We start from the raw sequence: 20896 nt of genomic DNA on the forward strand, positions 1-20896 counted from the left end.
CTTGAGCTACGTAGGAGATATTGGAGTCATATGTGCGATGGCTGTGGCGTGGGGTCCGATGCCGATCTCTGCTGTTTCTGCCGTATGGTCTAGTTCCGTCTTTTCGCTACGTTTATTGTTGGCCAGCAGTTCCAGTTCATTCGAGCCCCTTGTAGCGCACGCACGCAAAGGTTCCCATCACTATGGTTCGGACCAAGAGGGCGAATTTCATGTCAGTGGACGGCCGGTCTTGGGGACTCCAAGTACGATTTGCGCCAGGGACGTCCTCGCTAATCAACTGTGGGTCGGCGGCCGTCCGACCTTGGTGCGACCTGAACGGGAATCTGCGCCGGCCGATGCAGAAGCGTTCAGTATTGAATTTTCTATTGATGACAGAGACGGTGGACCAACAACGACACTGTGTGCCGCTTTTGCCCTGTTCGACAAGTTTCTTCCTTCTGGATCTGGTAAAGGCTCTGGGCCGTTGCTGTGGAGAAGAGTGAACTCCCATTGGGATTAGCAGTACTCAACAACATGGAGCGGACAGCCCTTGCTTTGCGGTGACACTCACTGTATGCGTCTTCGTCCAGTGGAGGCCGAAATCCCACGTTGAGCCTGGACGAGCTGGGCCGGGCGTGTCAGTAGCGTGTTGGAGAGCACAGGCGGCTCGATGAGGTTGTATTTCAAGCTGGTGGGGCTTAAAAAGGGAATTGGGACCCCTACGCAACGCGCGGATGGCCGTCACCGTGCCCTATTGCTTTAGAAGAAAGCCTGAACAACGGATGGGCAAGTCAATCAAGTGTTCGAGGGGAAGAAGCGGGAGAGCGGCTCGGCATGAGCTCGCTTCGGGCGGTGGTAGGTGATGACTGGCGAACAGGCAGCATCGGAGTTAGATTCGTCGTCGACAAGGAAGTTGAAGCAAGCACCTGAAGGGATTCCCTTGAGATGGGTGATGGAACCGATGGAAAGGGGGGGACGGAGAGGTGACGAATCTGTTGAATGAGTAGCAGATCCTAAGCGGGCCAGAACGCTGAAGCCACCGTGAGAAGAGACTGGCAAGGGGACGAAAGCCCACCTGCTTGCTGGTCTTGCGGGCAGTGCAAGCGCGAGGCAGAGAGATGAGGTACATGATCAAGTACCCTCTCGCGACGCAGCAGCTGCGTGAAGGCGTATTCGTACCGACGGTGTACATGAAGTCTCCGTACCTGCAACTCCGCCTGCACCTGTCCAACATCCACCGGGTTGTTTTTGCTCTACAGTATGTATGTACCTTACTGCTTTGGCCTGGCCTGGCCTGGCCTGGCCTTCCATGCTGGGTTGGAAACCGTAAACTCCCCTGCCAGAACGAGCTGCACAGCATCCACGGGCTAGAGCTGTTACTGTTTTCCGGACAAATCTCCAGATATTGTTACCCACGGCAGTAACGGAGGATATACCTTTCCAGTTCAGATCTAACATTTTGAGTGGTACTACGCAAGGTACTGACATGTAAACTAATATGTACTATGGACGGGCCAGTGGGCGGCAGGATCCAAATCCAGCCCGCAGCGAGTCCGTCCTGCCGATTGCAGAAGCTGGCGCTGACTCGGTTCCGGGCGTCTCTTTCTATCTATTTGCTGTTTTTGTGTTTCTTTGAGAAAGACAGAGAGAAAGAGGACAAGTGAGGTCCAAGTCCTGTCCGAATCCCACCCCCCTGCCCCCCATCCCCTCCCCTTCTCTCTCGCACCTTGTCTTGCCTTGCCTTGCCTTGCCTAACCTAACACTCCAGGTTGTATTCCTGCTGAGGGTATTGTTACTGCTACCATCGCCGCCGCTGGTGTCATTATTTTCTGCTGTGATCCTTTCTCTCTAATCCTCCTCTTTCTTCTCCCGCCCCTCACCTCTCAACACACCGCCCTCTTTCTCTCACTCTAACTCTCATTTGCGGCGTCTCTCCTGTCCTGTCCCCTCCGCTCCTCGTCCGCCCCCCTCCATAAAGCCCCCCCCTCCACCCCTTCCCGCCAGCTCCAACCGCCAACAGCCAGTAGGATCACTGCGCGACGCGCTTAGAGGCAGCAAGGTGCAGTCCCAGTGCGTTTGGGGGTCGAAGTGTCTGTTCTTGCGTCCCTGAGCTTTCCCCCTCGAGGTCGCAAGTACTTTGGGATAGTGGATGAGTGAGTGGTCCGCCCGCCCGCTCTTTCGTGCGACCCCCATCCCCTCCCCCCAGAGGGGTCATTCTGTAGCTTGTTTGCTCACTGGCGAAAAGGTGCCCTAACAAAAGTACGACGTCAAAGTACAGATACTTGTGCTCGTCCAGGACCAATACCTGAGGTAGCTCGTTGCAGTCCAGTTTGGTCCAGTCCAGTCCAATCTTGCGCTGCTCTGGTGCGAAAAGGCACGGACGGCCGTTTCTGGCTGCGGGACACACGCACACACACACACACACACACACACATAGTTTCTCTCCAAAGGTACATTTCCGCAGGTCTTCCACCACTCTGTTCCGCCCTGTACAGACACGGACGTGGATGCTGGACGGGTCGCGGTACCTCTCTTTCCACACTGCCACCATCTCATCAGCAAAGCGACCTGGGGACTTGGACTCTCTCTCCTCTCGCTGCGCAGCGGCTGCCCAGCACCAAAGCAGCGCCAGCGACCTGAACCCAGACGGATTATTCCCAACCTCACTTCATCCTTCCCACTCATCCATTCTTCTTCTCTTCTTCTTCCATCCTCCTCCTCCTTCTCATCCACCCCCTCATCTGCTGCACCATTCGGCCCTCTTCATTCTTCGACCCTCCTCTTGTTGCACGCCGAGCGACCCCGCGGCCCGACTTCCATCGGCACGCTCGCTTCTGGCCTTAAGTTCTCGACGCTCCTTATTCGATTTCCAACCCACAGCGTCGCGTGCGACGACTTTCGTTTTGCGACACCTTGCGAAAAAGCCCGTTTGCTGCTGCTTCTGCCGCCGCCGTTGCCCCTTGCTCTTTTCAACCAAATCTGTTCGTCTTCGCCTCGTTCAAATCACCAACCTCGCAGCCCGCATACCAAGGCTAACCCTCTCCGTTCTGGCGCAGTACAACTCACGATTACGCCTGCGCATACCTTCGAATTCACTGCGGCTGTCGCCCAGGACCGACTTCTTACCAATCATATTCCACCTCCCATCGTCGTCGGCAAACTACGGCCGACTGTTCTGCGGCGACTTTGCTGGAACCGGTGGCACGAGGCCGTAGGATCCGCGAATCGGGTGCCTGTCATCCTTTTGCTGGCTCCCCAACGATTGCGATAATCTCAGGATGACCACGTTCTTGTCACAAAACTCCTCGCCCGTGACATCCCCACCTGCTGCAGCTTCTCCCTCCACCAACCCGAACCACCCCTCACTACCGCCACTAATAACATCACCACCCAGCCGACGATCAGCCGCACCGAGACCAATGTCGCACGCTTCAAAGAATCGCCTATCGCAGTACTCGACGGGCTCCGTCCCGTCGCGTTCGCGACCACCTTCTCACATTTTCCCAATGTTTACCTCGAACCTTTCCTACACTCTGGTGCGGGATTTCGCATATCCCATGATGCACCCCATGCACTACGGACCCGCGCCAGAGCCGTCGCATCCTGCGTCTGGTCTGAGCACGCCCGCCAGCGAATCGCGCCGCCTCTCCGATCCTCCCGCCCATTGGGAAACCAAAACGAGCTGGGACACTGGTTCCTGGGGGCCCGAAGGCTTCGGCAAGGCCCACGATCTGCCGCCCATGGAATTTCGAGATGGCCCACCCTGGAGCGAAGACGAAGACTTGGCGAGCCCTGTTGTCAGTTCTAGGCACAGAAAGCACAAGTCTTCTGCTGCAGCCTTTGGCGGAACTGGACGATCAAGGCATTCCCAGGACGAGAGCAACGATCTGCTCAACCCAGCACACTACGAGCGAGAGCGCAGCTTCTATGTTGGGACTAGTGGCGATGGCAGTGAACGATATTATTTGAACCAGGGAGGGGAAGCGAACGGACCGGGTGGGGAATATGTCACCTACCCGCCCGACGATGCGAGACATTCCAGCCATGCATACCAGCTGGGCGACCTACCTCCTCGGCACTATGCGGAACAGGAGGCTTACTCGGACGCCTCGAGCTCTGCATCCTCCCCTGGTTTCCGCGGCGACGACCAATCGAGGTACTCGCGGGACTACCAGTTCACCATTACATCGCCCGACGAGGAGATGCATGGCAAGGCTGTTGCTCTCTTTGACTTTGAGAGAGAAAACGAGAACGAATTGCCGTTAGTGGAGGGTCAGATTATATGGGTCTCGTATCGACATGGCCAGGGCTGGCTTGTGGCCGAAGACCCAAAGACGCAAGAAAGCGGACTGGTCCCAGAAGAATACGTTCGCCTGCTCCGGGATATCGAAGGCGGGATGACCAGCCTTACGGGGAACCTGGGCGAGGGTTCGACTTCTCCAAACGATGTCGGAACACCAACACAAGCGGAACATCAACCACAAGGTCACACACCAACGGGTAGTCAGTCTTCGTCTAATGGCTATCACCAGCCTGTAGTATCGACATTTTCTACTTCTAGCAAAGACTTGGACCCATACCCCACGCAGCAACTTGGCATTCAGGCTGGACAACCCCCGCCCCAAGTCGTTCACTATCATGGCCAGAGAGGCGGTAGCCAGGCAAATACGCCTACTTTGGCTTCGCACCAAGACGTCGGCATGATGCGCCGAGGAAGCCAGGACACAACGGCGAAAAAGACGGACTCTCAAGTCAGCCCCTTGACGGAGGCGATTACAGAGAGCAAGCTAGTGGATCGGTCGAGTACGCCGAAGGCAAAGACTCCCAGCGAGAAGCCTGCAGACCCCGACGCCATGGACACAGGCCGGTGATCCTGGCGAGGCCGATAGGCCTTGACTGCGGTGTACTCGGAGGATAAGATTTTTCTGTTCAGCAGGTCCCTTGTCTCAAGGGATCGGCTTAAATCATGTACTATGAGGAACGTTAGGGAGGAGCGTTTCTGATTTCATTTTGATGATCAAGAGGCGTATTGTTGTATTGCAGGAGACATAAAGAGAGGAGCCCCTGGTTGGTCGCTTTCAGCATGTAACTTGGATGACGAAGAATGTGGATGGTCACGGCCCCGGTTGAAGGGCCCATTTGGGCTCAATGCAGATGGTGGAAGACTGTATGTTGGGCGGCCGAGTTCCCGATTCCTGGCCGCGGCACCTTACGAGTGTGAGGTGATGATTTAGCTAAGCTCTCAGCAACTGAAGCTGTTTGCTTGTACATAATATATGGGGGCAATCTCCAGCTTTCCCCGTGTGAGGGGATATAAACCAACATACGGAGCATTCATTCAGCATATGCACATCTTCTATAGTTTGCGTTTTCGCTACTGAATGCCGGTCACAAGCGCTAGACAATAGCTGTGATACAATTTCGCAATGAGGCCCTTTGAGCACGTTAGCAAGCCTGCTTAGAAATGCAACCTAGGTATTGCTTCCATCCGGCCAACGGAGGTCCAGCGCGGCGGGGATCGGGCAGCGCGGGTGAATTCACGTGACATTTTACGTCATGTAGCCCCCCCCCCCCCCCCCAGGCTGGAGAGATGGAGCTTTGCGGGCTGCCCGGGTTTAGAGCTCTCTTGTCTGTCTCAGATCCAATCCACGCAAGCTTGCTTTCGCAGCAACAAATCAGGCTCTCGCAATCAACTACCAACTCTGTCCTCCCTCGACGCCAATCCATTGAACGACTTTTAACGTCTTGGAAGACCTCAATTGAGTCCCCATCACCATGTTCGCTCGATCTGCTTTCCGGGCCGCGCAGCCTCTGAAGTTGGTAAGAAGCTCTTTTTCCTCAAGTATCCCGATCTCGCACGCAACCCCCCCCCCCCCCCTCATCACCAGGGTCATTTGCGGGTTTGCACCAAGATTATGAAGACATGTCTTGAACCCGAACTCCCTCTACCGCCACGAAAGTTGAACCACGAGAACTAACCAGAGTCTCTCGTCACAGCAAGCCCGCCGCTACGCCACCGAGCCCGCCAAGGGCGGCAGCTCCAACGCGGCCTTGTACGCCGGTGCCGCGGCCGCCGTTGCGGGCGGCGCCTACTACTTCCTGTCCGGCTCCTCTGCCCCTGCCGCTGCTCAGAAGGCCGAGGCCAAGGTTAAGGAGGCCGTTGGTGCGGCGCCCAAGAAGGCGCTGACCGGCGGTGACCAGGGCTTTGTGTCCCTCAAGCTTGAGGACGTCGAAATTGTCAACCACAACACCAAGAAGTTCCGCTTCAAGCTGCCCGAGGACGACATGGTCTCCGGCCTCGAGGTCGCGAGCGCCATCTTGACAAAGTACAAGGGTCCCGAGGACGAGAAGGCCACGCTGAGGCCTTACACGCCCACCAGCGATGAGGGTCAGTCCCCCCCGGTCCCTTTGGCGACCCTTCCCATGCTAACGGCTGCGCAGACGCCAGGGGCTACATCGAGCTCCTCGTCAAGAAGTACCCCAACGGCCCCATGTCGACGCACATGCACGACATGACGCCCGGCCAGCGGCTCGACTTCAAGGGCCCGCTGCCCAAGTACCCCTGGACGCCCAACAAGCACGACCACATTGCCCTCGTCGCCGGCGGCACGGGCATCACGCCCATGTACCAGCTCGCACGCGCCATCTTCAACAACCCCGAGGACAAGACCAAGGTCACCCTGGTCTTTGGCAACGTCACCGAGGAGGACATCCTGCTGAAGAAGGAGTTCGCCGAGCTCGAGAACACGTACCCCCAGCGCTTCCGCGCCTTCTACGTCCTCGACAAGCCGCCCAAGGAGTGGGTCGGCAACAAGGGCTTCATCACCAAGGACCTCCTGAAGCAGGTCCTCCCCGAGCCCAAGAGCGAGAACATTAAGGTCTTCGTCTGCGGTCCCCCCGGCCTCATGAACGCCGTCTCGGGCAATAAGAAGAGCCCCAGGGATCAGGGCGAGCTGGTCGGTGCCCTCAAGGAGCTGGGATACAAGCCCGAGCAGGTCTACAAGTTCTAAGTGCGTGGAAGAAAAGAACCGTCTGAGAAGTGTGGAGGGCGTCGTTGCGGGAGACGCTGTGATTGTATGAATAGCCGAGGCGATAGAGGCATAGATTCCATTGTCGAATGCTGATACATACGTATTGCCGAGAAAATGTGATTGTTTGCACGGTTTACAATGACAGTCCAGATGTAAAAAGTGAACTGCAATACATACTTTGAAGCCCCTAATACCACCATATCCTAGGGTCAAGCGAGTCATCGGAACTTATTTACGTAGTCTACATTTCCGGCATCATGCGATTGGCTAGATAAGATACTTGCGATCATGCAAAATCTGCCCAGCTAAATGCTATGAAGCATAACAAAAGTTCCAAACTGGTCATCAAAGTAACTTTCCAGTGTCCGGGTGTTGGAAGCCTTGTCAGCTAGGTCCCTTCTCAGAGGCTCTTGGTGGCGGAGGCGATGCACTCGTTGATGATGCCGGTCCACTTGAGGGCGTTGTTAAAGTCCTTGGCATCGATGCTCTCCTGAAGACCGGGGAAGACGGCTACAATCACGAATCAGCATTTGTCCCTTGTCTGAACGACATGCAATGGGGAAAGTTGGGGAAATGAACAGATTACTGACCTCCAGAGTAGCCGGTCCACAGACCAGGCGCAAAGACGACGTGCTTGAACCAGCTGCGGCCGTCCAGGCCACCGGGATACAGGAAGTGGCGCTCAAAGCCCTTGTAGGACTTGTTGACCCAGACAAAGGCCAGGGCGACCTTGATCTTGCGTAACAGGTTCCACCAGGGGATCTCGGACTTGAGCTCCCAGTCGACCCAGCTGGCCGTGGCGTCGAGCTTCTCCGTCTTCTCACGCAGGGCGGCGATGGAGGTGCGGAGGATCTGCAGGGAGGCGCGGAACTGCGAGGGCGAGCCGCGGGCGTCGGCGTCGGCGGCGACGATGCTGGCGCGCATGCGGAAAAGCTCCTCGTCCGAGGCGGGCTCAGCGACGGTGAGCTTGGCCTCGACCTGGTCGACATAGGCCGTCAGGGCGTCGGCATAGTCGGTGGCGTTGAAGCGGATGACGGGCACGTTGGACAGCTCGGCCACAACGAGGCCAAGGATCTGGGCCATGGTGCGGTGATAAACGAAGCCCGGGTCGCCGAATTCCTTCATCCAGTGGAACGAGTCGTAGTTGGAGTGGTACTGGTAGACGACCTCGTCGTTCTCGCCGCCGAAGCCAAAGTCGAGCGAGGGAATGCCCGCGAAGTCCTGGAAGGCGGTGAAGTCGGAGCCCGAACCCATGGTGCTGATGTGCCCGTCCCACACGTCGCCGACCGTCTGGCCGGGAACCGTCTGGTTGGGGGACGGGACGAGGTGCGTGACCTCACGGAGGACGCGGTGGAGGAGCGGCGCGGCGGAGGGGTTGAAGTTAGGGCCGCGAACACCGACGTCGACGTTGACGTAGGCGACCGAAGCTTGGGAGAGCCAGGGGAGGTACTCCTCCACCCACTCGGTGCTGCCGATCAGCGAGTACTCCTCGCCGTCCCAGCTGGCGAAGACAATGGTACGCGTGGGTTTCCAGCCGCTGGCAACGGCAATGCCGACACCGCGGATCACCTCGTTCAGGACGGCGGAGCCGCTGTTGGGGTCACCGGCGCCACCTGCTGTTGTGTGAGTTCTCTGATTCATGTAAACTATTGGCGCGCCAACTTACCAGCAATCCAGGCATCGCGGTGGTTGCCAACAACGACAACCTCGTTGGGGATTGTGCCGTTGACGATGCCGATGACGTTCCACAGGGGCGTGGTGGTGTAGTTTTGCTCGTTGTAGAGGTTCAGGACCACGTTGTCGGGGGAGGGGCCGATGTTGTACTCGATGCCCTTGTACTTGAGTCCGAGGTTTCTGTTCCAGTACTTGTTGAAGTCCTTCACCGAAGGTCCGTGGCCGTTGAGAGCCTTCAGAATGGGAAGGGCATCCGCGTAGGAGATAGGGATGGACGGAATGGAGGGGGTCGCGTCGTCGACGGGAGCGCGGGGTACACCTGGCTTGGAGGGGTAGCCGGGGGTGGTGGGGTCTCCGGGCCGGTGGCTGAGGAACTGGGCGCTTCCGCGCTGGACGGCGCTCGGGTGGCGGGCAGGACCGTTGGGGTAGGCCTCGTACCCGTTCTCCTCGGTGACCTTGCCATCGTCACCGGGGTCGCTGTACAGCAGAGCGCCGATGGCACCAAGCTCCTGAGCGCGCTTGATCTTCAGGCCGCGGAAGATGCCGCCATACTTTGCGATCACAATCTTTCCCTCCAGGCTGACGTTGGCCTTGACGAGGTCCTCGTAGTCCTGGTACGTGCCATAGTTCACAAATACGAAGGAGCCGGTTACGTTGCCGCTGGCGGAGTAGCCGTGGAACGTTGGCACTCTATCCTCCAGGCCGGAGGACGGGTCTTCCTCGAGAACGTCTTCCTCGAGAGTGGCCTTGAACTCAACCTTCCAGGTGGACTCTTCGTCATCCTTGGGTTTCGAGAGCAGGGAGAGGCTGTGATCAATGGGGTAGTTCAGGTAGACATCGTAAGAGACAATGTCAGACTGGATGCCCCACGACTCCCACTTTTCCTTGGTCCACAGAGCCTGGATAAAGTGTAAGCGAGTTTCTCGGGGATGGTGTTTTTTAGAACAAATACCTGAGAGTAGTTTTGGCCCGCAAGATGAGGCCCGGCTGTGTAATATTTGCTCCACTCCTCGGCCTTCTCAGATGAGGGCACCTCAAAGAGGATCTTTTGCAACTCCTCATGGGTGATGGGACCACGGCTGAGGCTGTTGGACCAGGACCAGCCGTGATGGCGGTGATTGTGGTGACGAGGAGGCTCGTCGACGAAGAGGGCGACTACAAAGAAGATGGACCAGAAGATGAGGATGGATGAGAGCGCGATGGTGCAGAACCGACGTAAGACATTATTCGGGTAACGGCGGCGCGGCGCACCAATGTAGACATTGGTGATCAGCGGCGTCCGCTCATCAGACATTTTGTCGTCGTAGCGCTTTCTGTGCTTGTGTCAGTATGACTGTCTCGAGTGCGTGGCATGCGCGCTGGCAGCCGTCGATTTGTGGTTTTGGGCGATGAGGAGGAGGACGGATGAGACGCGGGAGGCACCGTGTGGCTGATAACGATGGTTGCATCATCGCGGGCCATGCTCAGCCACGCTAGCCCAGGCCAGAGCTCCCTCGTCAAGCTCCTCGTCACAAGGACAACGGCTCACGAATGCGATAGAAACAAACTTACTCGTGTGCCATCTTGAAGCACTTCAACAACAATTGTCTCTGCGCCTTTTTGCCAGAGATGTCGTTGAAACAGAGTTGAAGTTGCTACGAACATTGCGTGCTTCGTCCATGTTATCAGCATCAGCACAGTTTGCCGATCGGCTGCCGCCGCCTGGTGAAACCTCCACTGGCACTGTCACCCACAGACGCGATTGAACAGCTCTGCTATTTTCAATGGGTCCGCCGAGTTCCCCTCTCGTAGGTAGTGTACGTAGTACTGGAATGCTTGGCCTCCTTCCTATCTTGGGTACTCAGGCGAAGAGGACCTCTGCGGGTCATCGGCGGTCCGGTGCCGATTCCTCCCCGGAGACTGGCAGATAGGGACAACAATTTTCTCCAACAAGGTACGGAGGTACGGCTACGGTTCAGTTCGCCAACTACTGCTCAGACGGGCCCCAACATCCGTCCCGTGACGCCGCATCAACCGTCTCACGTTCCGCTCTTAGTCCGAAAGACATCACAGGTGGACAGAGACACAGATCATTCGTCACGGTCGGGCAGTTACATCATCTTATCTAAGCTTCGGCTAGGAAGGCGCCATTGCCGCCTGTCCTCCCTCCTCGATTCGAGTTAAGAGACTCACCCTCATCCGGCAACGGGTTGGCTGCGTTTATCGGCTAACATCGGTAATCACGCAATTGATTGGGTGGATTCCGCCCAATCGTTCTTTTCGGTGCGCTCGCCTGGCAACCACTACCCCCCCCCCCCCCCCCAATCCGGTGTCTCTGAGGATATCGATACTGGCTGTTCAGTTTCCGTCTTGTCGTGTGTTCTCCCATCTGGCGGTGTGTGGTCTCATAGCATTCAAAATGTGCGTTTGTCTTGGAATGGCCATGCAACACAAAGTTCTCATGCAATGTTGGCGCTGCTTCGCTGGCGCTCACAAGCGAAGGTTACCCCTGCCCAATCGGCTCGAAATGATGATTCAGCTTCGTCGCACTTGCCCCGACATTCGGCCCCGGCTTCGGCGAGTCGGCCAAACGCCGCCGGAAAAAGAGGCCCTCCACCGGCAGGATTGGACGTCATGGCAATTGCGGGGGCGACCTCGGTTTTCTTGTCTCTTGTGCATTTTTCGTTCCATCTTTTTTGGCTTTGAGGCGGCTTTTTGGAGGAGCACCGCCTGCTTCCCACCTCCCGTTGCTGCTAGGATGTACCACCGGCTATAGCGAGAGCCCCTGCGCTTTCCATGCCCCATTGCACACCACACCCTCACCGACTCCAACAGGACTCCAACAGGACCAAGCCTCTGCCGACAACGGACATCTGGGACAACCTGGAAATCCCTTCAAAGAAATACGCCGGGACACCACCCACTTGCAACATTCCCTGCCAAACGCCCGTCCGCCCGCCCGCCGTAACGCCTGGACCGGGCCAACGCTTTTCTGCTTCAGCAGCAGGGAATCGGCTTCTGCTCGCAAAACATTGCGCCCTGGGAAGTGTAGGAGACACGGGGCACCGCGCAAGCCGGACCAGCGTCCCCTAAACATCGCACTTGATCGCATCCGAGACACACGACGTCCACAGTCATCCCATCTCGCTCGTTGTCGCAACGCATTTTGCGCACTTTGCTCGCGTCTCGCGCTCCCCGTTGTCTGTTTATCCCTATGCGGTTCGCGCTAGGATGTCATCGCAGTTCGTTCTCCAATAGCGCGCACACATGTTAGAATGCCAAGTCAGGGTACGGCAGGCGGGAATTCCCACTTCCCAAGGCTCTCCCCACCATCTCTTACACTAGCAATACTAATCCCCGGGAGGCGAGGCTTTCCAAGTGCCCCGTCTCCATTTCCAAGCAACCAAGTGGTTCGCCCCTCCAAGAACGACCGCCCTTCTGACCAGTAATCGTATGAGAATCTTTCGTCAGCAGAGGCGCGGGGATCGGCGTCGAATAACAAAAAAAGTCTGGTCTGGTCCCCTTCCGCTCTTACGGCCTTCGAAGACGCCCTGCAGGAGAGCTGGATGCATGACTGCGGGTGACATGAAATGCATACCCACGCTATTCCCTGTCCAGCGCAGTGCAGCCGCGAGCCTGCAGATGGAAAGTGGAGCATTGCCGTTGGTTTTTTTGTCTGCGCTTGACGAACCGTCATTTTCTTACCTTGCTTGTGTGTTCTTGTGACTCTCTTCTCTTCCCCAATTCTCCAACAAACTTTTACTTTAAAGTTGTTGGTCGCCCTGCTTTCTCCATACTCACTTCGTGTGCTTACCTTCGACATCATATTGTTACGTCCTAGACTTGCTGCGTTTCCAGGAAATTCTGTCCCGGCTCCTTAGTTTCGGCCCATCCGCTCGATATTCCCCAACCTAGACTTCTCACATACTTGTGTAGTTGTTCTTCTCGTCGTGGGCCTTTGTTCCTTTTGCAGTATCATCATGACCAAACCAACGAAACCAAAGTTGCCGTCGAAGCAACTGGCCATTCTGGGTAAGACGCCCTCACATTTCAGAACATGTCTCGGCGATTGCTTTTAACTATCCTCGCAACAAACCTCAATTCTCTCTACGGACGACATCCAGTGCGGGCAAGTGCCGATGAGTCAGATCAGCGGGAAGCCCTTGCAAACAACTTCGGGATTATGCGACGGGAGGCTCTATGGAAGTTGTGGGATCGCATTTAGTAAGATCAAGGGCTCTGGAACGGTTGGATATCTGCATGTTTCGCCATACTACCGCCGCCTGTCCTTAGCCACACATACTCCAAGAACCTACCTCGAAAATGCGACGCAAGCGTGGTTTTGATCTTCCAAGCTGCCTGATCACTGTGAATCGTGGAGGTTGACTACGTCGTTGGGTCCAAGTGGCCCGTACGTGGAGGTCGGAACAAAACTCGTTTCGAATACAGTCGCCTTCGGCATATCTCATAACAGGGCGTTACCCAATACAGTATTCAACACAAGGCTAACTTTGATAACAGCTATTGCGCGGTTCGCGGAGCCTCTCGCTTTAACATCCGTCTTTCCCTACCTTCCAGAGATGATCAGCAGCTTCGGCGTCCCACAAAACGATGTCGCTAAATGGGCCGGTTACACATCTGCGGTCTTCTCTCTTTCCCAGAGCGTGACCGCCGTGGCGTGGGGCAGAGCCTCCGATCGGATCGGAAGGAAACCGACCATCATTATCGGTCTGATTTCGACAATGGTGTTCTTCGTTGTCTGGGGCATGTCCACTAGCCTGCCGATGGCGATCATCGTGCGAGCCATCCTAGGCAGCGGAAACGGAAATGGTATGCGCAACTCTCCTTATTATCTCTGTCACAAGACTAACTTCACTTTTTAGTTGGAATTATTAGAACCATGGTTGCGGAAATGGTCCCCGAGAAGGAATTGCAACCTCGAGCGTTCTCTATCATGCCCCTGATCTGGTCCGTTGGCTCCATCTTCGGCCCGGCCTTTGGCGGTTTCTTCGCCAACCCCGCCCGTCGTTTCCCGGCGTTGTTTGGAGACAGCTGGTTCTTCAACGCTTACCCGTTTGCTCTGCCGAACCTCATCGCCGCCGTCTTCTTCCTCATCTCTGTCACCACCGCCACTCTCTTCCTGAAGGAAACACTCGAGAGCAAGCGCCATAAGCCCGACTGGGGCCTTCTCCTTGGCGAGCGTCTCACCCGCCCGTTTCGCCGCTCTTGTCCTACTCGTCGTCACCACGCCCACGTCAGGCGCACCTCTTTCGTCGACGGCGAGGCTACGGCGCCGTTGGTGCCTACCATGTTGAACTCCCATACCCAGCAGCCCGAGGACAACAAGCAGTCGACAGAGGCGCCGAGCATGAAGGAGGTTTTCACCGCGCAGACGAGCATCAACCTGCTCTGCTACACCTTCCTCGCCCTGCACTCGGTAGCCTTTGACCAGATCCTCCCGGTCTTCCTCAACTACCCCAAACAAGTCCACACTCCCGAGAACACCCACTTGCCTTTCCAGTTCTCCGGCGGCTTCGGCCTCAGCTCGGACCGTATCGGCACCATCTTCACCATCTACGGCATCACCTGCGGTGTGATCCAGTTCTTCGTCTTCCCTCCTCTCTGCAACTACTTTGGTGTCCTGCGCTGTTTCCGCGCTTGTGGTGCGTATAACTATATGGTCCCATTTGTAAACGTCGTGATCTGACTGACAAACCCCCAGCCGTTACCTTCCCCGTCGTCTACATCCTCACACCCTACGTGGTTCTCTTTGAAAGCAACACCGGCCGCTACGCCGCCCTCATGATCGTCATGTTCGTCAAGGCCTTCGCCGTTATCATCGGCTTCCCCTGCATGACGATCCTGCTCACCAACTCGGCCTCGTCGCTGCGGATCCTCGGCACCCTCAACGGCTTCGCCACCATGTTCAGCGGCTTCGGCCGCGCCTTCGGGCCCGCGGCCGCCGGCGCCGCCTTCAGTTGGGGCGTTGCTCGGGGCTACGTCATCGTCGCGTACTGGTTCCTCGCGCTCACGGCGCTGCTTGGCGCCATTCCCATCTACATGCTCTTCGACTACGACGCCCTGACGCAGACGCCCGACGCGAGCGACGACGAGGACGAGAGCGTGAGTGACGAAGGCTACGTTAGCGAGGGCAGTGTCGTTGCGTCTGGCAGCGGCCAGGGCGCTTCGACGGAGACGGCGCCTTTGCTAGGTGCGAAGAACGGGCCGGCGGGATACGAAGCCGTCAACCCTGCGCGGTCATGAGGTACCATCTCTCCATCACGGCATGCAAACACGCCTTTGGTCGTTTGTCTATCGAACCGGCTTCCGAAAACGAGACGCGAAACACGAAATTCACGGCCAGCTCTCACTGATGAACGTTTTCATTTAACCGACATTAGTTTGTTCTTGTTTCTTGCTATTGGGGGCATACACATATATATATGCCCATCATCGCTGGCGTCTGGCATGGCAAGGCTCTCGCAACCACTTTATTCCGGGGGTTACCAAAAAGCATTGTTTTTACTGTTGTGTTTCTGTGGCTTCATATTTGGCGGCATTTCATTAGTATATCAGCGGGCATCATGCATGCATGGGCGGTAGATATTTTGTCGTGGGACCCGAGTTATCTAATATCATGACCTTGCTCAAGACCCTGTCCGTTTGTGCATGTGACGACTTTCTTCAATACGTCTTAAGATCGCCTCAGATCAGACACCTTTGTCTGAGACTTGAGTGTGAGGCGGGGTTTGTTTCCTGGCAAAGGACGCTTCGGATCTTCGTGCTGTCTAAGAGGTGCCCGACGATAGTCGCGACATGATCAGATCCCTCCTAGGAATCTGCTCAGACTTTCTAAGACAGTGCGCGAGGCTGCGCCTGGTTGGTTGACGGATCGGCATCAAGACGGCAGGCCAGTCCTTAACAAACATACACATAGACATCACATCAGCATCTTGGACCAGAGTGGTGTTGCTAATCATCATAACTCGTTTTGATTTCTCTTCCCCGATGGAGGTTTTGGTATTCAGAAACGCTGCATCATCTCAAGGCGATTCGGCCCTCCGTTGTAGACTCCAAAAACTCCGCTAGACTGAAGAACTGCCACCCTAACCCAAAAGCCTTCTTTGCTTCGCCCCTCTTTTTAGGTTGTTTTGTATATATGTACTCCCGAGGTAGAGGCTTTTATGTTTTGAATCCCTTTTTTTCCATGCCTCCCTGGCCGATCCCTCATGATTTTAATCAACCCTTTTCTAATGTCCCATTCACATCTTGTAACCGTTCCATCATGTCTGCAATGCTACGTTGCCGTTTTTCAGGCAAAGAGCCTCTTCTCGTAAGACTCCATGTTCACGTTGCCCTCCATCTGGGCGCTGGAGGTACGGAGCTCGAAGCGGAGGGTGCCGTTGTCAACGGACTCGCGGAGCTCCTTGAGGGACTGGATACCACAGTCCTGCATGGAGTGCTTCAGGCCAGCAGCCAGGTAGGGGATGAATCTGCCGATGGGACTAGTGACAGTTAGCATTTTGAGCGTGACAAATAGCAGTAATGGATTTTAAACTCACCCTCTGTGGGCAACCGAACCGGTCACACCCTGGGCAACAAGGACACTGTCGCCCTCAGAGAAGTAACGGGCAGTGCCGGCGTTGCTCTTCTGGCTGTCCTTGCCGCCGTTGCCGGCCTTCTTGTCCTGCATGGCGTCGATGCTGCCCATGCCGCGGTAGGCCTTGACGAGCTTACCCTCACGGGAGACGAAGGAGGTACCGGGGGACTCGGTGGTACCGGCCAGGAGACCGCCCATCATGACGGTAGAGGCGCCGAGGGCAAGACCCTTGACGACGTGGCCGACGTTCTGGACACCACCGTCGGCAATGCAGGGAACGCCAAAGCGGGCGGCGAAGCTGCTGACGGAGTGGACGGCGGCAGCCTGGGGACGACCGACGGCCATGACCTCCTGGGTGATGCAGGCGGAACCACTGCCCATACCGATGCGGAGACCGTCGACGCCAGCCTCAATCAAAGTGGCGGCTTGTTCACGAGTGACGACGTTTCCGCCGACGACATCGAGGCCGGGGAACTCCTTCTTGATCCACTGGACCATCTCGACCTGGTACATGCTGTTACCCTGGGAGCTGTCGAGGATGACGACGTCAAGGCCGGCATCGACGAGGAGCTTTAGGCGGTTCTTGTCCTCGGGACGGGTGCCAATGGCAGCACCGCAGAGAAGCTGCTTGCTGTCGGGCAGCTTGGAAGCCAGGGGAAGTGCTGGTTCTTGTTCAGATCGGAGCGGGAGATCATGGAGACGAGGTTGTTGTCCTTGTCAACGATGGGCAGCTTGCCCTTCTTGGACTTGGCCAGGATCTTGTTGGCCTCGGGGAGGTCAATACCGGCAGGGGCGGTGATCAGGTCCGTGACCATGACCTTGGAGATGGACTGGTTGACATCCTCCTCGAACTGGATGTCGCGGTTCGTGACGATACCCAGCAGCTTGGAGCCGAGCTTGCCGGACTCTGCAGACGATTGTTAGTCATGTTTTCCAACAACGTAGCTGCAACAGTCTAAATTTGGGCATAAAGCTTTGATCATAGTATAAGGTCTCCTCAGAACGACATGGTCGTCAAGTTGGTGGAACGAAAGTTATATTGAAAAAGGTTTGTAATCATGAAAGCGAGGAGGGCGGTGAGAAAAAGCAAAGGGGTTGACAAACCTGTGACGGGGAAACCTCCGAAACCCCACTTCTCCTTCAGAGCCTTCGCCTCGCCGACGGTGGTGTCGCGGCTGATGACGACGGGGTCCAGGATGAAGCCGTTTTCGTAACGCTTGACCTTGCGGACCATGTCGGCCTGCTCCTCAGGAGAGCAGTTGTGGTGGATGACACCCAGACCACCCTGGAGAGCGATGGCAATTGCCATCTCGTGCTCAGTGACGGTGTCCATTGGGGAGGAGACGAAAGGGGTCTTGAGGGTGATTCTCTTGGTGACGGGGGAGTCGAGAACGACGGCGGAGGCGGGGAAGCCAATGTAGCCGGGGAGGAGCAAGAAGTCGTTGTAGGTCAGGCCACCGTGCTTCTTGGTGTCCATGAGCTCGTAGATGTCGAGGCCATCGCGGCTCTCATACTCCTTCAAGACCTGGAGGGCGGACTTGGAGTCGAGCACCTTGGCGCCGTTGATTCCGTTGGTGGAAGGCATCTTGAAGGAAATAGTTTTTTTCTGTTCTTCTCGAGGAAACAGGAGAAAGAAGAGGCAAAAAACGGAGTTGAAGAACAGTTAGTCTTTCGAATGGAACAAGCAAATAAAGTCTGGCCGATTCGAAGACTAAGGTTGGTTATGTCTCTTCTTCCCGTAAGAAAGAAGGGAAAAAAATCTTGAGACGACACCCCGCAGGAAATTTTTTAATGTGAACGGACCCTGAGCGCTGCGCATCCGGCGAAACGAGGGGCAACTGGGCAGGCGGTGAAAAAACACAGTGCGGCGCAACTCTTAGCTCAGCAGTTTGACTGTGCCAAGCGACGGCCTTATCGGGTTGTCGACCATTTATCCTCGGACGGCCGAATCCAACTCCTGCTTGCTTGCTTGAAGTGTGGATCAACGTACATAATTTTCAGCTCACTTGTGGCCTGCATGAGAAAGAAAGACTCCCGTACAAGAATAAAAGAGGTTGGGCAGCAAATGCCATCCAATCTCTCTGTTTGTCCAGTGCCCTCAGAAGTGCATCTGAGCATAATTAGCAGTGTCTGACCAGGGCACATACGGTAGATGCTGCATTATGTAAGAAGGCACCCGGCTCCTAAAATATGACGCAACAGCAGCTGGAACCCTGGTGGTCCAGAGGCGAAAAAGTGGTTTCGAGGTCGAATGGGAATGCCTTGATTGTTTCTGTCAGTCACACAGACAGAGGAGTGCAATCTTGCACCGCCCATCTCGCAGGTGCATGCCCATGTGTATCCTCTCGATATGTAATTTTTGCGTGAAAATTTCAGGTCAGAGGAAGACCAAGATGCCTTGTCGAAAAGTCCTGCTGCAAAGTTTGTAGCCTCTGGTTGGCCAGAGCAACCGACAGAGGACAACCCCTGTTGGAGTTGCGTAGACCAGAGTGAACTGGGGTGGCCCAACATGCCGAGCGGCAAACACGCCCTGCACTTGACGGGAGGCGGTGGGATACCATAGTAAGGTACCGTGCACTCCATCCCTCGAGAAGTGCACACGTCCGGAGTTTCCTCGTCGCCAATTGTTGGGGAATCCGAATGACAGCTCTGAGCAATGAGAGTAGCGGTGATGTTGTTGCTTTTCATGTCATTTTGGTCCAACCTGGGTATGGCTGAGACTTGTGGATGATGTCCGAGCGGTGCAATATGGACTGGGGGCGTTAGCCGTTGGTATAGAGAGGACCCGAGCTTATCCAACTCTCAAGATCATTTTTTTGTCAGTCTGTCTCGTCATGATCATTCACCCATGAGTTAAAACGTGTGTTTGTGTACCCTCTACTATAGTATCTGAATGGTTGAAATTTGCATGTGAGGAGCAAGCTGCCCTGAAAAATTGCTCCTCAACATCAACATGAGAGTAACGGACAGCTATGATTGGCTGTTTCAGCTTTACCGGAAAAGGAACAAAGAAAAGAAAACAGATAAAAAACAACGAGTGTTGCGCCTTCTGAGGACGATCGATGGATACACAAAAAGCCAAAACGACGGTAAAGAGCGTACTCGTAATTGGATCCATCCCTAGTTTGTGTCAATGAAGCCGCCATACCCCCAAAGCCTGGGTTTCATTCAAAACCAGTCAAACCATGTCGTTGCCGTTGGCGCCGTCAGATGCTGAGACGACAATACCATGCAAATGTCAACTTTCCGCCAGGTAATGACATGCGCTGCGGTATCTCAAAGGTGCGCCGATGCAGCTAGAAAACAAAGGTGCCACAGAAAAGGGCCAGAATTTGCCTCGTGGAAGGTTCGTCACATCATGATGTGATCCATGCAGCACATTGAACGTAATATCCATCCTGGTTCTCGGGCATGCCCCACCAGCTCTTAACTTCAACATCAACCATCGTCTCCCGATGCATCATCTGTACTTGACAACGTTTCTAAGACGACAGATAATGAGGTTAGATTGGTCGACGTGTCAGAGGCTCTAAATGGAGTAGACAATAGCATGTGTCAAATCAGAGCACAGGGAAGACGGCACCCTGGCCCGCCCGAAGATGGTTGACCCAAGGGAAGTGCCTGAATACTCATCTAGGCCAGCCTTGCAGCTTTGGGCCTCACCGGGCCATCATGTTGTTGACGTTCTTGGGTCGAAGCTCTCCGCAGAAGAGCCTGGCCCAGAGAAAACCAGACGACAGCCCAATTGACAGAGAGTGGAGGCGGGGCCGAGGGCCGTGCCACGGAAGATTGGTGCATCTGCCCCCACTTTAAAAAGCCGGGCGGGTGCGATGCAGGGGCCACCATGAGCCACAAGCCACCCGGATTTTCCTGGGCACCCCAACGCTGCGAGGAGACAAGACACACCCCGGTTGCAAGGGGGCTGGTTGCCGCTTCCAACTCGCAGCAGTAAACAAACAAACTGCCTTAACAGGTTCCGACTCCCTCCCACCCTTCCCCTCCATTGCCCGACCTCCTAACGACCCAACATCCCACCCACACCCGGTCAAATTGACGAGATTGCGACTGCGCTTTGAGTGGCAGTGGCTGCACTGGCGTGAAGTGGGCTGTCTGTTCATCGGTAATATTACGTCGCAAACATTTCTTCTTATCATCGTTGTCTGTCGTCGACCTCGTTTTCCTTGTCGCCGTCGACGGTTTTTACGTTTGCGCAGCGCGCGCTTTCATGCGTCCCGAGAGTCCGACCTCCTATTCTTCACTCGCGCTTCGACGCACCGCCGCGGGCCGCTTCGAATTCCCCGACTTTTGGTCGTCCTGTCTCGACTCGACCCTTGCGAGCATCATAAAAGATCGAGACGAACAGCCCGTCCGAAGATCGAGACTCCGAGGACGACCCTAATCCATCTCGTTGCATACCAGTACCACCGACGTCCGACAAAGGCGCCCTAATGTTGTCATCCGAATTCCTGAGCCCACAGATATTCGATTGCAGGCTTCCTCCGGTATCATAATCATCGCCCACCATGTCGCACCGACCGCACCCTCTCAGACAGTCGCATACCCTGGATTACCCCAGCAACATCAACCGTCAGTCCTCTACCGCATCATCTATTGCTTCTTCAGGGTACTCTCT

General features: G+C 55.8%; 5 protein-coding genes across 5 annotated transcripts; 3 read left to right on the forward strand and 2 right to left on the reverse strand.

Moving 5' to 3' along the window:
• Nucleotides 1-3539: 3539 nt before the first annotated feature.
• On the forward strand, nt 3540-4850 carry ColSpa_01911 (NAP1-binding protein 2; the record flags this gene model as incomplete). The annotated part of the gene is made up of 1 exon (XM_049268123.1): nt 3540-4850. One exon carries the CDS (start codon nt 3540-3542, stop codon nt 4848-4850), a length of 1311 nt encoding a protein of 436 aa, XP_049124080.1.
• A 904-nt stretch (nt 4851-5754) lies between these two features.
• Nucleotides 5755-6989, forward strand: ColSpa_01912 (NADH-cytochrome b5 reductase 2; the record flags this gene model as incomplete). Its single annotated transcript, XM_049268124.1, has 3 exons — nt 5755-5799; nt 5977-6367; nt 6421-6989. 3 exons carry the CDS (start codon nt 5755-5757, stop codon nt 6987-6989), a joined length of 1005 nt encoding a protein of 334 aa, XP_049124081.1.
• A 421-nt stretch (nt 6990-7410) lies between these two features.
• Nucleotides 7411-9978, reverse strand: ColSpa_01913 (putative glutamate carboxypeptidase LAMP1; the record flags this gene model as incomplete). Its single annotated transcript, XM_049268125.1, has 4 exons — nt 7411-7520; nt 7601-8623; nt 8677-9583; nt 9637-9978. The coding sequence occupies 4 exons, from the start codon at nt 9976-9978 to the stop codon at nt 7411-7413; spliced, it is 2382 nt and encodes a 793-aa protein (XP_049124082.1).
• Nucleotides 9979-13243: 3265 nt separating this feature from the next.
• On the forward strand, nt 13244-14927 carry ColSpa_01914 (uncharacterized protein; the record flags this gene model as incomplete). Its single annotated transcript, XM_049268126.1, has 3 exons — nt 13244-13493; nt 13547-14326; nt 14386-14927. 3 exons carry the CDS (start codon nt 13244-13246, stop codon nt 14925-14927), a joined length of 1572 nt encoding a protein of 523 aa, XP_049124083.1.
• A 1048-nt stretch (nt 14928-15975) lies between these two features.
• Nucleotides 15976-17848, reverse strand: ColSpa_01915 (inosine-5'-monophosphate dehydrogenase; the record flags this gene model as incomplete). Its single annotated transcript, XM_049268127.1, has 4 exons — nt 15976-16168; nt 16226-16851; nt 16878-17170; nt 17368-17848. The coding sequence occupies 4 exons, from the start codon at nt 17846-17848 to the stop codon at nt 15976-15978; spliced, it is 1593 nt and encodes a 530-aa protein (XP_049124084.1).
• Between the last annotated feature and the right edge of the window lie 3048 nt (nt 17849-20896).

Source organism: Colletotrichum spaethianum, assembly GCF_022836535.1.
Source record: "Colletotrichum spaethianum MAFF 239500 DNA, contig03, whole genome shotgun sequence".
NCBI lineage: Eukaryota > Fungi > Ascomycota > Sordariomycetes > Glomerellales > Glomerellaceae > Colletotrichum > Colletotrichum spaethianum.